Source organism: Gopherus evgoodei, chromosome 10 (genome assembly GCF_007399415.2).
Source record: "Gopherus evgoodei ecotype Sinaloan lineage chromosome 10, rGopEvg1_v1.p, whole genome shotgun sequence".
Taxonomy (NCBI): Eukaryota; Metazoa; Chordata; order Testudines; family Testudinidae; genus Gopherus; species Gopherus evgoodei.
In genome coordinates, this window is record NC_044331.1 from 74,233,073 (window position 1) to 74,248,435 (window position 15,363).

Consider the following 15,363-nt stretch of genomic DNA (forward strand, 5'->3'; position numbering starts at 1 on the left):
GATTTGTTCAAGGCTGTGCCAGAGCCAGGAGTCAGAATCTTGATCTCCTATCTCCCAGCTCTTGGTTAACCCACATGACCTTTCCTATGAAAGCGGTAGGGTGTTGCTTCTCCTTCAGGCCCTCTGCTGGACAGAGAAGAGACTGGGCCAGACCATGATTCTGAGGCCTGGTCTGCACTACGCGTTTAAACCGATTTTAGCAGTGTTAAACTGATTTAACGCTGTACCCGTCCACACAACACAACATCGATATAAAGGGCTCTTTAAAATGGTTTCTGTACTCCTCCCTGACGAGAGGAGTAGTGCTAAAATCGGTATTACTATATCGGATTAGGGTTAGTGTGGCCGCAAATCAACGGTATTGGCCTCCGGGCAGTATCCCACAGTGCATCATTGTGACTGCTCTGGACAGTAATCTGAACTTGGATGCACTGGCCAGGTAAACAGGAAAAGCCCCGCGAACTTTTGAATTGCATTTCCTGTTTGCCCAGCATGGAGCTCTGATCAGCACAGGTGGCCATGCAGTCCCAAATCCAAAAAGAGCTCCAGCATGGACCGTACGGGAGATACTGGATCTGATTGCTGTATGGGGAGACAAATCTGTTCTATCAGAGCTCGGTTACAGAAGACGAAATGCCAAAGCCTTTGAAAAAAATCTCCAGGCCATGATACAGAGTCCACAGCACAGTGCTGTGTGACAAGCGTAACGGAAAGCCAAAGAATCAAATGGACCCTTATGGAGGGAGGGAGGGGGTACTGAGGACTCCAGCTATCTCACAGTCCCCAGCAGTCTCTAAAAGTATTTGCATTCTTAGCTGAGCTCCCAATGCCAGTAGGGTCAAACACATTGTCCGGGGTGGCTCAGGGTATAGCTTGTCAATGTACCCCCTCCCCCCCCCCCCCGTGAAAAAAAAGGGAAAAAAATCGTTTCTTGACTTTTTTCAATGTCACCCTATGTCTACTGCATGCTGCTGGTAGACGCGATACTGCGGCAGTGAAGAGCAGTATCTTCTCCCCTCCCCTCCCCGGTGGCAGACGGTACAATATGACTGCTATCCGTCGTCATCATCAGCCTGTGAGTGCTCCTGGCTGGCCTCAGGTGAGGCTGGCCCGGGGTGCCTGGGTAAAAATAGGAATGATTCCCGGTCATTCCCAGTAGATGGTACAGAATGGCTGGTAACCATCCTCATCATAGCAACTGGGGGCTGAGCTCCATCAGCCCCCTCCCTTTCATGTGCAAAGAAAAGATTCTGTGCTGCCTGGACTATCATAGCAGCGGCATGCTGGGCTCCTCTCCCCCACACTGCTTAATGTCCTGCCTGAACTATCATAGCAGCTGGAGGCTGCCTCCCCCTCATTTTATCTCACTAACAAGTCAGTGTTTCTTATTCCTGCATTCTTTATTACTTCATCACACAAATGAGGGGAACACTTCACGGTAGCCCAGGAAGGTTTGGGGAGGAGGGAAGCAACAGGTGGGGTTGTTGCAGGGACACCCCCCATGAATGGCATGCAGCTCATCATTTCTGCGGGATCTGACACGAAGCGGCTGTGCTCTCTGGTTCTCTGATACATTGGTTCTCTAGTACACTTGCCCCATATTTTAGGCAGGACTGACTATTTTTAGATACCATAAAGGAGGGATTGACTCGGGGAGTCATTCCCATTTTTGCCTTTGCACCCCCGGTCGACCTCAGCCAGAGGCACCCATGACAGCAGCAGATGGTACAGAACGACAGATAACCGTCATCTCATTGCCAATTTACAATGGCGCAGCAGACGGTACAGAACGACTGATAACCATTTCTGCTGTCAAGCAAAGGCAAATGAATGCTGCTGTGTAGTGCTGCATTATCGCCTCTGTCAGCGGCATCCAGTACACATACGGTGACAGTAAAAAAAAGCTGAACGGGCTCCATGATTGCCATGCTATGGTGTCTGCCAGGGCAATCCAGGGAAAAAGGGCGCAAAATGATTGTCTGCTGTTGCTTTCCCGGTGGAAGGAATGTCTGACGACATTTACCCAGAACCACCCGCGACAATGATTTTTGCTCCATCAGGTACTGGGATCTCAACCCAGAATTCCAAGGGGTGGGGGAGACTGCAGGAACTATGGGATAGCTACAGAATAGCTACCCAGAGTGCAACGCTCCAGAAATCGACGCTAGCCTCGGACCATGGACGCATACCACCGAATTAATGTGCTTAGTGTGGTCGCGTACACTCGACTTTATACAATCTGTTTTACAAAACCAGTTTATGTAAAATTGGAATAATCCCGTAGTGTAGACGTACCCAGAAAGTGGTCTCAATGTGGGTGTTAATCCCACCTCAGCGATGCTTGTAAGCCCCGGGAATACATAGGGCCCTGCAGTCATCAGAGGCTGCTGCTCCTCCTCTGAAGCTGTTTGTCTGCCCATCTGTCTGCTGCGACAACAAACCTAGGCAAAGTCAGCTCACAATGAGAGCCTCTAGCTTCAGTGGAATGGTGGGCAAAGATACCTGGGGTTAGACCTCTCTTGGTCCTAGGGGAGTCAGGAAAACTACTAGGGTCTTTAGTAATGGAAGTGGGGTGCAGAAAGACAGTGCCACCACTGGCTGAGGGCCCAATGGCATATGATGAGGGTGGTGGGAGTTAAGACACATTTGGGTGACTGGCAAAAGGGCTCTTTGTAGTTTGCTTGCAGAAGGGTGCACATTGAATTTGCATTTGGGAGCCTATTTGAATATTCTTATGTCCCTGTGCTCCAAGCAGTCACTCCCATCACTTGTACTTGAGCCTAGCTCTGTCTTTAAAAATGCAGTTACAATCAGAAAAATGTGTCTGAACAAATATCATCTGGGCATCCTGTGTGGTAGGCACTATCCTTCAATGGTTTCCAGATCAAATTTGCTCAGATAATAAGACTGCCCTAACTGCAACAGAGTTGGAGTTCAGAGGCATGGCAGTGCTTTGCTCCTGCCCTGCTATCAAAGATTTAAGAATCCACTCATAAATATCAACAACAAAACCAAATGAAAAGCCAGCCACATGCTAGAATTCAGCAGGCACACACGCTGGGCGTTCTTAAGGAGCTCAGCAACTAGAGCTCATATTTCTAATGAAAGGAACTGGAGTGTTCACTGCAGGTGTGTGGTGTAGAACGTAGTCCTACATGGAGGAGAAGCTAAAGAGACTTTGCTCCTCTCTGTCTGAATCATTGGGAGCATCTCAATGCTATGTCAACGTGCGATGAGTCTGTCTCTTTGGGAACATGCCAACTTTCCGGGTTGGATTAAACCACGTCCCTTCAGTGGTGGCATTTTGCCACCAACCATGGCCAATGTGCCATGCTCCCAAGGCAAGCAAGGCTGGGCTCCTATTGCAAATCAGCTCTAAATATTGCAACAGCAGTCTTACAACAGAGCTGGTCTTTAATCTGCGTATGGAGAGGATGGAGGCAGGAAAACAAGGCTTCTCGCTACCACATACAGTGGGGGAGGTTGCATTAGAGCCTGAAAAAGATCTTTCACTGCCCTGCGCCAAAATGACAAGAAAGAACACCCCCTGGAATGAAAGCTTTTCAATGTTCTGCCTCCTCTCCCTTCCCAATATTGTATGACAAGAATAAAAGGAGAATAGGAGCTTTTTCCTCCTCTGTTGGCTTCTGAAAATAAAGCGACTGCTGCCCGGTCTTCTCCACCCCACTCTGTGGTTAGCCCTTTGCAGAATTAGCCCAACTGGAGACTCAGAGAGACTTTTAAAGTCTTAGGGTGGGGAATGAGACAGGATGTAAAATTCAGGCTGTTTCAACCACTGCACAGAAAATAGTATTCTCCAACTTGATCTCTACGGCAACGAATGCAGCTGGAGACTGGCATCCACTGTGTGTACTTCAGCAATGGCTGATGCATTTCACCCCACTTCTCTCAGAGACTTCTGCTGAGAGGGGCTGGGACAGGAGTAGCTGAGAACTCCCCAGGAACTCTTGCACTCTTCCTTACACTCAGAGCAGTAGGGTGAGAGGATTGGGCAAGAGTGACTGAGCTTTCCCAATGCTAGTGACCCGTCCCAAACCATCCTCACTGGTGGCCCCTGCTGGGAGAGGCGGTGACTGGAGTTAGCGAGCCTCTCTCAGCCAATATTCCTCCATTGTTCCCTACATAGACTCTGTCTCCTGTTGGGAGAGGCCAAGCCTGGAATGGCTGATTTCCCCAGATCTCTTAGGACAGTAGGACAGAGAGCATTTAGGGCCTGGTCTACCCTGAAAAGTTACATCTCTCACAGGCATGAAAAATCCACACTCAGTTAAGCCAATCTAACCACCGGCATAGCCACTGCTCAGTCAATGGAAGAATTCTTCCCCTGACCTAGCTACCGGCTCTCAGGGAGGTGGCAGTGACAGGAGAACTGGTCACTCTTATAAGTATCTGTACTAAAGTTCAGCCATGCTGTTGTAGCAGTGTAAGTGTAGACACAGCCTTCATTTAGTTTGTTTTTCTCCTCTTAATTTACAAATCATGGATCCTTTCCCAGCTTCTTCCATTCTCCTGCTCGTCACCATCCATGGCCTGCTGACCCCATCTTCCTCCACCTTTCTCTCATCACCTCTCCTCTTCCTCACAATCCCTGACCTAATGCCCCCTCCCGTCCCCCAGTTTCTCCTTCAACACCTCCTCACCATCCCATTCCCACCACCCCAATTCATCATTTTCTCACTATCCCCTGCTCATGACCAACCCCTCCCTTACCACCCCTCATCTTCCGTCATTCTCCCACTCACCAACCCTGCTTTGCTGCCCCCAATATCATTCTCATCTTCGCCTCCTCCTAATCATCTCCCACAGCCCTCCTCCCTACTATCCTCCAGCTCCTCCTCACACCCCACTCATCACCAACCGCTCCCCTCATCAGCTTCTCTCACCCACCTGCCGTGCCCCTCAGGTTCTCCTGCCCCTCATCATCGCTCCTCTTCGCTTCTTCCACTCCTCACCACTCGTCACCCTCCTTAACTTGTCCCATCCTCCTGCTCCTCACCATCCCCACTCTGCCACCCCCTCCATCATCCTCACCAGCCGTGCTGCCGTGCTGCCCCACCTTTCCCTTCACCGCCTCCCTCACCTCCTCCATTTCCTTTGGTCCTGATCACCGCCCTCTTTCCCCAGCCTCTCTTACCTCGATATTCTCCTGCACCACACATCCAACAAATGTGATCTGTAATTAGGTTTCATGAGCCAGTGATCTGAACTGGAACGTTCCAGCAGTGGTCCTTAGACTCCTTTTTTCTCCGGCATACGCATTTATCAAAGCCAACCGCCCAGTGCACAAACAAAGCAAAAACTCGCAAGCTAACAAAGAACCAGAAAAAAACACAAAGCCAGAGTCTAAGGCTGAAGTTCCACAGGTGCAACTTGCCTTCTTAAGAGAGGCATGAAGTTTGGAGTGGCTGCTTAACTAGGAGCTTCCTGCTTTTCAGGGACTTTCTGGCAGAACTTCCAGGTTCTTTTTCCCTGTCAAATATTTATACATGTATGTGGATAAAGGAGTTGGTAAGTGGAAAAGCACAGAGTCTTGCAAGCAGTTCAAGGAAGAGAAACTTTAGGTAAAGCTGCCACCAAATCAATGCTCTGAACATGAGGCCCCACTGGCGTGCATTAATAACGCATATTTTACAGTTTATAGCACATACACCCAGCTAGCATGCACCTACCCCCAGGTGGGATACATAAACTCTTGTTAAAACTCCCTCCACTCCCCTCCGACTGTACTTTTATTACTGATCAGCCAAGGCTTTTGAGACTGCTCTCCAAACGGGATCCAAGTTTCACTGGTGATGACTCGGACACACCTGGCACTTAGACAGAGCCAGGAGCGGTTTAAAGCTACAGTACATCAGGGCCCATTCCATGCCTCTGTTTTTATTGCCTACGTGATTATTTTGCCTCCCCTTTTAGTAGGAGTAATGCAGTGAGAGAGGCAATGCCACTGTGTGATTTCACAGCAGTGGGGCTTCTTAGATGATGAGTTTAGCTTCAAGTGGCTCAGCATGTAATAAATAATCATTGCAATTCTTAGCATCAGGATTATTCCTCCCAACTCTCTTGTGAGATAGGTATGCATTATAATCCTCACTTTACACAAGGAGGAAACTAAGTCAGGGGGGTTAAGTGATTTGTCCAAGGCTCCACATCAAATCAGTGTCAGAGCCAAGACTAGGCTGTCAGAATTCGTAATTCCCATCCCTGACACTTAACCACTAGACAACGCTTCTCTCTCATTCAGTGTAGAGCTGTCTGCAGTTGACACTCTCCGTTGAACACTCCTGCACCAGTGAGCAAACCACACAGGAACTGAGTTTCCCAAAGGTCATTGTCCGATGCAGAGCTAATTGCTACTCACTTGCAAAGCCCTGCTCCACGGGGAACCTCCAAACAGGGCACCTCTTGCGTGCCAAGGCCAGAGCTGCTATTTGAAGAAAACGGGAGAGCTAATACATGCCATTTGCAGGGGCAGTGTATGTACAAATGAACTGCCCTGTGGCCACCAGCTCTTGTCTGCAGAGAGCAGACTCTTAGACACCAGAGTACCCCCTGGATGCCCGGCAGAAGCCCTGTTCAATAAGGGGCAGAGGCTATGATTCACTGGAGTGCTGGTTTATTAAACCTTGTTGAACACACTAGCTTCTTTGGAAACACATGGCTCAAAGCAGCAATTCATCTCAATGTCTCCCCCCCACACTGAGGGAGTCTCGGAAGAGAGATATTTCTTCTAACTCAGCCTATTATCCATTCACCCTTGCGAGGCAAATTTCTAATGGGCAGGAGGCTCTCTTCCCTTGCCAGTATCCAGCACTGCTTCTCACATCCCCTCTGTTTCGCTAAGATAGTGGGTTTATTGTAAACTTACTAATTACTTCATTTCTCCTGCGAGGAGCCAGGAGAAAGATTTCCAGAAGCAGCTAGGCTCCACTATTATGTTGGCCGAGAAGTTGAGTGCGGTTGATGTCATGACTCATTTTCCCCATGACTGATGAAGGCGACTCTCGGTTCCATGTTGCGCATACGAAGCAGACAGCATTCCCCTGGCACAGAATGCCAGGCAATCCATCTTCAACCAGGAGAAAACAGCAAACTTTTACTATTGGTTTTCACTCAAATGGCTACGCTAACTGCCTGTAACCACTGTGCAAATGGGAGAGCTGTGATCCCTTCACAGCAGTTGCTCCTTCCATCATTTATGATAAGCTGGGTCTGGAGCAACTGTTTTCTTCTTGTGCTTGTAGCGCCAACTTTGTTTGCTATAGTTACTCCAGGGGGAAAGACTGGGGCTAGAGTTGCTGTGACTGTCCTCAGAATTAACTTTCCTATGTGATTCCTGCTGAGGAGAGATGCAGTACTGCCTTCCCACAGGGTTACGGAATAAAGTATAATGGGATGGCAAGGGGAAGCCATTGTATTGGCAGGAATCTTTGTTGTATAATGTCTTAGGCTAATATCGTTTCTGGTACTGATGAGATGTGCCTGGAGAACCGAAGGGCTGGGTAATACGCCCTCCCTTCCTGTGGTAAAATCAACCCAAGCATCACTGATTGACCATCCATTATCAAACAGATATCAGTGACGCCAAGGAAGGTGCAAATGCTCAATAAAAGAAGCATACACCCAGATGGGGAAGTGACACTTTATTCTGAAAAACAAACTAAACAACCCCCCGCCATCATAGTACAAGATTTCAGAGCTGTCAGAAAGGTCCCTCAGCAGAGTCAGGAGAGAAAGGTGGTGGTGGTGAGAGTTACACCCAGTAATACAAGAAGGTGACAACCCTGGCTATGGACACTGGGCTACAAAACAGCAATTCAGTGAATACACCCCATAGAGGCCATCCACTCCCTGCTCCTTTCCCTGTGTTCCTGAGATAAGCCAAGCAACCCCTGAGAGTCTTGCGCAAGGAAGGAAAAGCACTGAAGCGACATCTAAGCACTGGGCATATACAGCACAAGAGGGAGAAAGAGAGATGGGTGCTGAGTTCTGGCAAACCAGGATCTGGAGTTATGAAGGACTAGATCTCGCCAAGTTTTATGTCTTGAAAGATTGTCAACTCGCATTGATCAGCGAGCTGTCTATGAGAGCAGGCTGTATCCAAAGGGCCCAATTATCCATCCGTAACTCCAGTCCTCCACAAATGTCCTGCACTCCCAGAAGGCAACCCTTAGTCCTCATTAGTTGGTGGCAGCCTGAGCTGTCATTTCCTCTAGAGCCTGTGGTCTCTGTTTTAAAGAGCTTTCAGTTGGGAGAGGTTGAGACCCAATTCAACAGGATCGTCCTGCAAGAAGCTGGGACTTGAGCAACTGTGAGCTCCCCAAAGCTGGCATTCTCATGCTCTTCCTGACAGCGACTCCTGTTGAGACTGGCTACATAAGAGGCTGGCAATTTAATAAAAAGGTCTCAATGTTCATAAATAGGGGGGTAGGGAGTTGGCAAAAGGGAACTCTGACCTGGAGTTATACATGCTCTCCCCTGGAAATATTATTGTGGAAATCTGCATGTGTGTGGTGGGCTCAGAGCTGTCAGAGAGATTGGTTAGTAAAATCAACATAAAAAAAGATGGGGCTTTGGGTTGGACAAATATTGCCAAGGAATAATTGGACTTTGGGCCAAAGGAATGTGACTTCAGCTCAGGAGGAAGCAGGAAATGCCTTCTTCATTCAGACTCCTTGGTTGCCTCTTCAAACAGACATGAAGCGTTTGGGGAGAAAAGGAGAGATGGGACTTCAAAAGAAATTGGAAGCAACCGAATGCAGCAGAAGAAACAAAAAGAACTTGGCATGGCTAGCTCATGGAACCCCTTTCCATTGCACTAGACTGGTCAGTGGTGAAACAATGATAGTCACACGTCCAAAGTGCAAGGCTGGGATTCAGTGAGGGCTAAGCACAGGTCTGATGGCTGAAGAGTTCGAGGGTTACAGCGCTGAGGAATGCTGGTATGCTGTCCTGATGCAGCAGGTGCAGGTCAATGAGCTCACGGATTGTGAGAGAGAATTCAGTTTCCAGAAGTTGCATCTTCCCACCAGAAGAGCTGGAGGCCTGAGGGGAGAAGGAAGAGGCAGAGGGAGGGGAAAAGGAAAAGAAATTAATACATTAGGGTTTTATTTCACGCCAAATGCTGATGAATTCTAGCACTCTCGCTGTGGAGTCTCCTTCAGTGTGCATCTTATTCTAATCAAAGTAATGTTATCTACTGCAGAGCAGGTGTTCAACACATGATTTAATTGGACCATTATTAAGTTCTGCATTTCCAAAAACTCTGAACAATACTCCCCGTGTGAGCCTCAAATGAATAATGAATTATAAGGCAGTAGGAAGAATGTTTAAAATATCTTGAAAACAAACTTTAAAGGGTCTGAACAATTAACACATGCAGTCACAGCAGAAAATGCAGAACCAGGGATGCTTTAGAAGAGAAATCTTTGAATAGCCTGGTCTTAGGAGGCAGGAAATATTCAAAGAGCTCTTTCTCCATTAAGAATCAAAGTTCTTAAGCCCCTTCTCTCTTGGAGGATAAGGAGACGTGTTTTCAATGAACATTCCCTTTAAATGAGCCAATGATCTACCTTTAACTAGCCCCCTTAGTTCAGGTATGTCTACACTGCGATAAAAGACTGACAGCATGGCTGTAGCTGGCCTAGGTCAGCTGGCTCGGGCTGAGGAGCTATACAATTGCAGTGTCTACATTCAGACTTGGGCTCAAGCCCGTGCTCCGAGACCTACCCACCAACTAGTGGGATCTCAGATCCTGGGCTCCAGCCTGAGCCCGAACATTTACGCTGCAATTTCATAGCGCTGCAAGCCAAGCGCCTGGGCTCTGAGATTCAGTGCTGTGAGTTATTTATCACAGTACAGACAGCCCTGCTTCACACACCCAGGTGCTTTGCTGATGGAAGAAATTATTCCAGACACACACACATAGAAGGGTGGAATCCCAATACACGGGGAAAATCTCCTCTCGTCGTAACATAGGTTATAAAACGGATAAAGAAGCAAAATGCAAGAGGAGGCAAAGGATGCTTTGAGAGCCCCTCATGCCACAGGCACAACAAAATCTGCTTATTAATAAACCAGCAAAACTATCACAACGGAAATTCAAATTTTTCTCCCCAGACATTTCCCTTTGGGGAACAATTACTGCTCCTCATCTACCCCCTTAATGAAGCAAAGCTAGAGACAACACAAGCACTGCCTAACAGTCCAACCTGCTTTGGTAACAGGACATTCCCTATCCACAGTCTATGCCGCAGAAGGGCAACCCTGAAGCAGCTCAGGTGGAACCGCCCGCTCTCAAAAGGGATATCAATGCCTTGAGCTGTGGGTGTTTGTGCACGCAGGCAGCATGTATCTTCACCTGCCAGAAGGGCAGCAATAATGTCAGGGAAGCACCAAAGGCCCCAGGGATCTGTTTGTTTCCAATTTCATGTTTTCAGGAGTCAGGATTAATTTCATTATGAACTTCTCATGTAAATGTCACTTCTGATTGTGAAGCGTGCAAGGCACAGAGGAAGCCTCTGTCACACCAATGCCGGGGAGGGGATTTAAACAAGATTCTATAGTGGAAAAGTAAATTAAGAGTTTGTTTAACGCTCTTCCACTTCAGTTCAGCTTAATGTTCATTTCTCTTTATGAACTACTCCAGATGGTGAAATTTAGAGCCTTAAACCTTTGTTTAGCGGAGCCACCCGCCTTGCTTTCTGAGCATCCACTGTGAAACTGGGTCAGATAGGGACAAATTGAAGAGACTAGGAAAGATGAAAAACTGGCAAATGGCAGAGAGAAAGGGAACTAGGTCAGTGAGGGATATGCATTTGCAATCTATGCACAAGCCCAGGCACAGTGTGGAGCTCTCTCACAGCCTTGAATTAGACCATAGGCCAGATGCTATCAATCAGAGATGTGCCGAGGAGGCCAGATTTTGGTTTTGCAAATCCAAGCCCATGGGTGTTGGATCTGGTTCTATGTGACCTGGAACACTAAAGTTTAGGCTGGTGAGAGGAAGAGCCAAATATTATGGAGGCACAAGTTTTGTCTTTATAGTCAAGCTGAGTTGAAATTTGCAACTCTCTTTGCTATGTATGAAAAATACAGTGTCTCCTCCCCAAAATTATTGCCCTTATTCTTTGGGCACAGAATTAATTTTCTGAGAATTTACAAGAAAACCCATGTAGGCTTTAAGAAGTTTAGCTCCCACTGTCAGACTGTTTATTTGTTCCTTATGAGCTCAGTAATGGACTTACCCAAATGTTTCAAAACTCTGTATAGTTAGAACTCAGTGAAATTTTGTGTGCAAGCTACTTTGAATACTTGTTTATTTACTGAGGATTAATTGTCATTTGTCCCCCATTATTCTGAAAGTTTCTGACTCAGCAGAGGCAGAATAATCATGTTCTACTACAGAAAATTCCATAAAGAGCTTAATTCTTTCAAAATGTCCATGGTCATCTCCAACTGTTTTCAACAAGACTGAGTGTTCCTTGGCCTCCTGACAGCATAGAGGGACACCATCTTCCTTGATTGGGAACAAGAGGAGGTGGTACCTGCTTTTAAAGAGAGCAGTTTAACTAAGCTCAGTTTGTAACTTCAGTCTTAATGAGAACAATGGGAGAAGAGGAGGAGAAAATTTTACCTACTCACCTCAGCTGACACAAACTTTCATTTATGAAAAATAATGGAAAAAAATGACTATAATAATCCTAAAGATGCGAGAGGCAGCAGGAATTTGGAGAACAAGAGGAACGAAGAAACTGAGGTTGAACAATCTTGCTTCTTTTTAGTGCTCTGGTCCTTCTGGTGAATCAAAGTAGTTTACTCATTGGCTTAACTTGCTAGTACACTTCGGTTGCTTCTGTACGGCTCTCCAGTGACATAAAGCAGCCAGAGTGTACCAATGAATCTGGACAAAAACGCTGAAATAAAAATGAATTAAAAGTTGATAACTGGTATTTTCAAATCACAAGAAATATCACACGACATTCTCTTTGCATTTCTTAGTGTTCACAAATGCTATTAAGTACTAAAAAGTAATCCCCAGATAAACAAGGAAATTGCCAGACAGAAACACTGGTGTGATAGGGCTAAGGTTGAGAGGTTACATGTCAGTAATTTAGGGTAAAATACATTACAGGAATGTAATTATCACCAAAGCAAGCATTAAAAAACCAGGAGATTTGGAGCTAAAGCCAAACTCAAACATAGTCAGGCAAGGAAATGCGTAGGGGACCTAAAGAACCTTAAATCTCCTCAGTAGTGATGGCAGATGCGAGGAAAAAAATGTCTAATGTGTCTTTAAAAATCAGCTCAATCTAATCTGGGGCCAATGTTTTATTCATAGTTGTGTGCATGTTGTTACTTTCAGAGATGTGTAAGAAAAAGCAGCATGACTTAGAGCTGGACTGAATACGTGGGTCCACTGAGAGGGCCGAGTCAAAGAGGATACCTAAGTTATGGGCCTAGTTTTGCCACTTTTGGTTAATGGGCAAATCAAGGTGGCTTGTTTGGGGTTTGCAAAACCAAAGCCAGGGCAGTTCAGATCCAGGTTCTATTTTATCCAACCCACCAACATTTTGGGGAACAGACATTTCAGTTTTGGCCTGTTTCCATTATCAATCCATTCTGCGTTCAGAAATATAAAGGATCTTTATCAGGAAAGCAATTTAAATGAGGCAAAACACTCTCTACTATATACTGGTATGTGCCTGACCCAGGATAAGAAATTCCAAGAACCTTACTAGGCTTTGTACTTCTAGGGTGCATTGCCCTATTGAGTGATTACAAAATCAGAAGCAGGTTTTTGGCCATGTGGTAAGAACGGGATAAGTGGGATCCGTCTACTATGTGGCGACATGAACTTCCAGCAGTCGCTTTTCAACCTCCTCAGAGAAAGGAGTCTTTAGCACAATTGTTTTTCCATAAGAGAGAAGATTAGCTGTTCCCAGTCAGAAGAAAACATCATAAATCTTCCTTTTAACTCTGGAAATTGGTAAATTATTCAAGGCTTTATAGTTTTTTATATTTTTTTTGAAGGGAGAGAGATAAAGCCTTGTGTCAGCACTCAGTCCTTTAAGAGAACCAGGTACCTTGGAACTTGTGTGCCATTTCCATTTGTTCCACTCTATTTATCTGTCTGTGCAGGAGATGAAGGCCTGAGTGGGATCTAAAACTCATCATGGAAAGCGAATGCCTGAGAGAGGTGAGCAGCCCAGCGAGGGAGCTGCTGGCTCCCTTTCAGTCACAGGATAAACTTTCTATTTGTCTCACACTCTGCTCATTCCATCTGCCGCCAAACACTTCAGTCAATATCTGTGTTTCAAGCTGCAGATTTATTTTGGCATTCGGAAAGGCACAGAAAGTGGAGAAGGGTCGGAACAGAGTAGCTTCTCCCACCCCATTCCTCTCATGAATGCCAGGATGATCAGTCTTGCTGCAGGCCTGGAAAAAGAGCAATGCCGGTTTGCATTCAATCGCTGCACTTACAGAGAGGCTAAGTGTCTGTAACGTGAGCATCACAGGAAAGCAAACATTAGCTCCTCACCTCCAGCAGGCATCCCCCTCACGCATGGCACAATAATGATCTAAAGCAGACTATGCTCACAACACCAAGGGACACTAGATGCTGCAAAAAGCGTCTCCTTCTGAGGAGGTAACCCCTGGCAGCTGCCAGGACCATGCTGGTGTTTGTAAGTGATGCAGCGATGTATGAAGTACAAAGGGGGATCACTTGTCTTTGTCCCTTCAGCAGGACATATACATGGTTTCAGATCGTGCCAGTGTTGCTACAGGGTATGGTTGAGATTACACTTTCTGTCTCAGCCTTTGTTATTTATAAACTTCCCAAAAAAGTGATATTCTGGGCTGAAATTTCTCTCTCCAGCCTGGTGACGATGTTGTTAAAGGTCTGATAACATTTTGTTTGGCTGTTTACAAGACATTCAAATGGTTCGGATGGATGTATGGGACAGGGACAACAATTCACACTCCCCGTCCCCAGGAACACTTTTGCAACTAGAAAATTAAAATGTACAAAAATGTACAAAATAATGTACAAAAATGTACAAAAATCTATAAAACTTGGCGTGAACTGTCATCAGTTCTTAGCAGACCAACCAGCTGGCGGCAAGAGGTCACACAACACATTGGTCAGACCCAGTGACAGAATGCTGGCCAACACATGGGAAAGGGAATCAAGCATTGTTTCAGCAAACACCACAAGCACATTCAAAAGCTTGCAGCCATAAACAAACCCGACCCCATAGTGAGTTGGCCAGTGTCCTCTGCCCCAGTTTCCCACCTTGCTGTGGGAAAGTCTGACAAATGAATGACTCAAACACATCACTGCCCTCTGCCTCCGCTGCACCCCTGGAGTGCAGAGAAGAGAGGGAGGCAGGGGAGAGGGAAGCTGGGCTACAAAGGCCCCAGAAGAAGGTTGGCTGGGGGGAGAAGCAGCAGGGGAGAACAAGGGTAGGGGAAAGGCAGAAGAGGAGAAAATCCCATCATGATGTTTGATACAATTCAGGATTTCACCACAAAGTGGGGCAATCACCTCCTTTTCATATGAAAATCCACTGCTGTATCCATGGGTGATGTACAAAAGAGATGCACGATGTAGGAGGAACACACTTCTGAGCATTCAGACGCATGCATGCAGTGTGTGCTACAGGGTTCTCACAATGTGACCGTTTTCATACAAAGGGTTAAGGCCTAAGAGGATGTGTTACTTGAACTGTATTGGCAGAGTGACTCTCTACCCCCTTGACACAGTGAGGAACTTCATTATTGTGCAGATGAAACTCTGCAACACTCCAAAGTGAGTGGGGCACCTTTATTTTCAAGGCTTCGTTTTATTAGGTGTTTTAATGAACAAGTAACCTGTTGCCCCAGTGACATTTACTCAGGGAAGCTACTTAGGCTGCTCCATCTCATCTGCTAAGATGTCTGCATTGCTCTTCTCACTCTGTGGAATCACCTGCTGTGTGACCTCTTAACAGACTAAGACTTTGAATACATTGCAGGGAACAATCCTGTATGCAGCAGGGGACAGGACTGTGAAGCCTAATACCCATGGATCTATGATGCTTTCCACACCGTTCTCTTCAGCCCATGACACTTTCCCTCTTGTGCTATGGACTCATCCACCAAGATACCTGCACTGCCCTCCTCAACCCCTGGTATCATACTCATCTGCTGATACTCACAAGATGGAACATCCTGCTGCACTACCTTTCATACGTCAAGGTCCCAGCTCTGCTGTGTCTAAGCTGGGGAGCCCCACACTACCTACCCTCCTTTAATCAGGGCCCTGTGGCACTCTTTTCCCTTTATAAAACTCCTCTGGCACCG

The 15,363-nt window shown here is 46.5% G+C and overlaps 1 protein-coding gene across 2 annotated transcripts in view; it reads right to left on the bottom strand.

The window, feature by feature from the left end:
- Positions 1-7,646: 7,646 nt before the first annotated feature.
- Positions 7,647-15,363, bottom strand: part of MAD1L1 (mitotic arrest deficient 1 like 1) — a 558,561-nt gene continuing 550,844 nt past the window's right edge. For both annotated transcript variants that reach the window (XM_030577083.1, XM_030577082.1), the window contains exon 18: positions 7,647-9,063. In XM_030577083.1, coding sequence (XP_030432943.1) covers positions 8,905-9,063 — 159 coding nt within the window. In that variant the 3' untranslated portion in view covers positions 7,647-8,904. The remainder of the gene's footprint in view (positions 9,064-15,363) is intronic.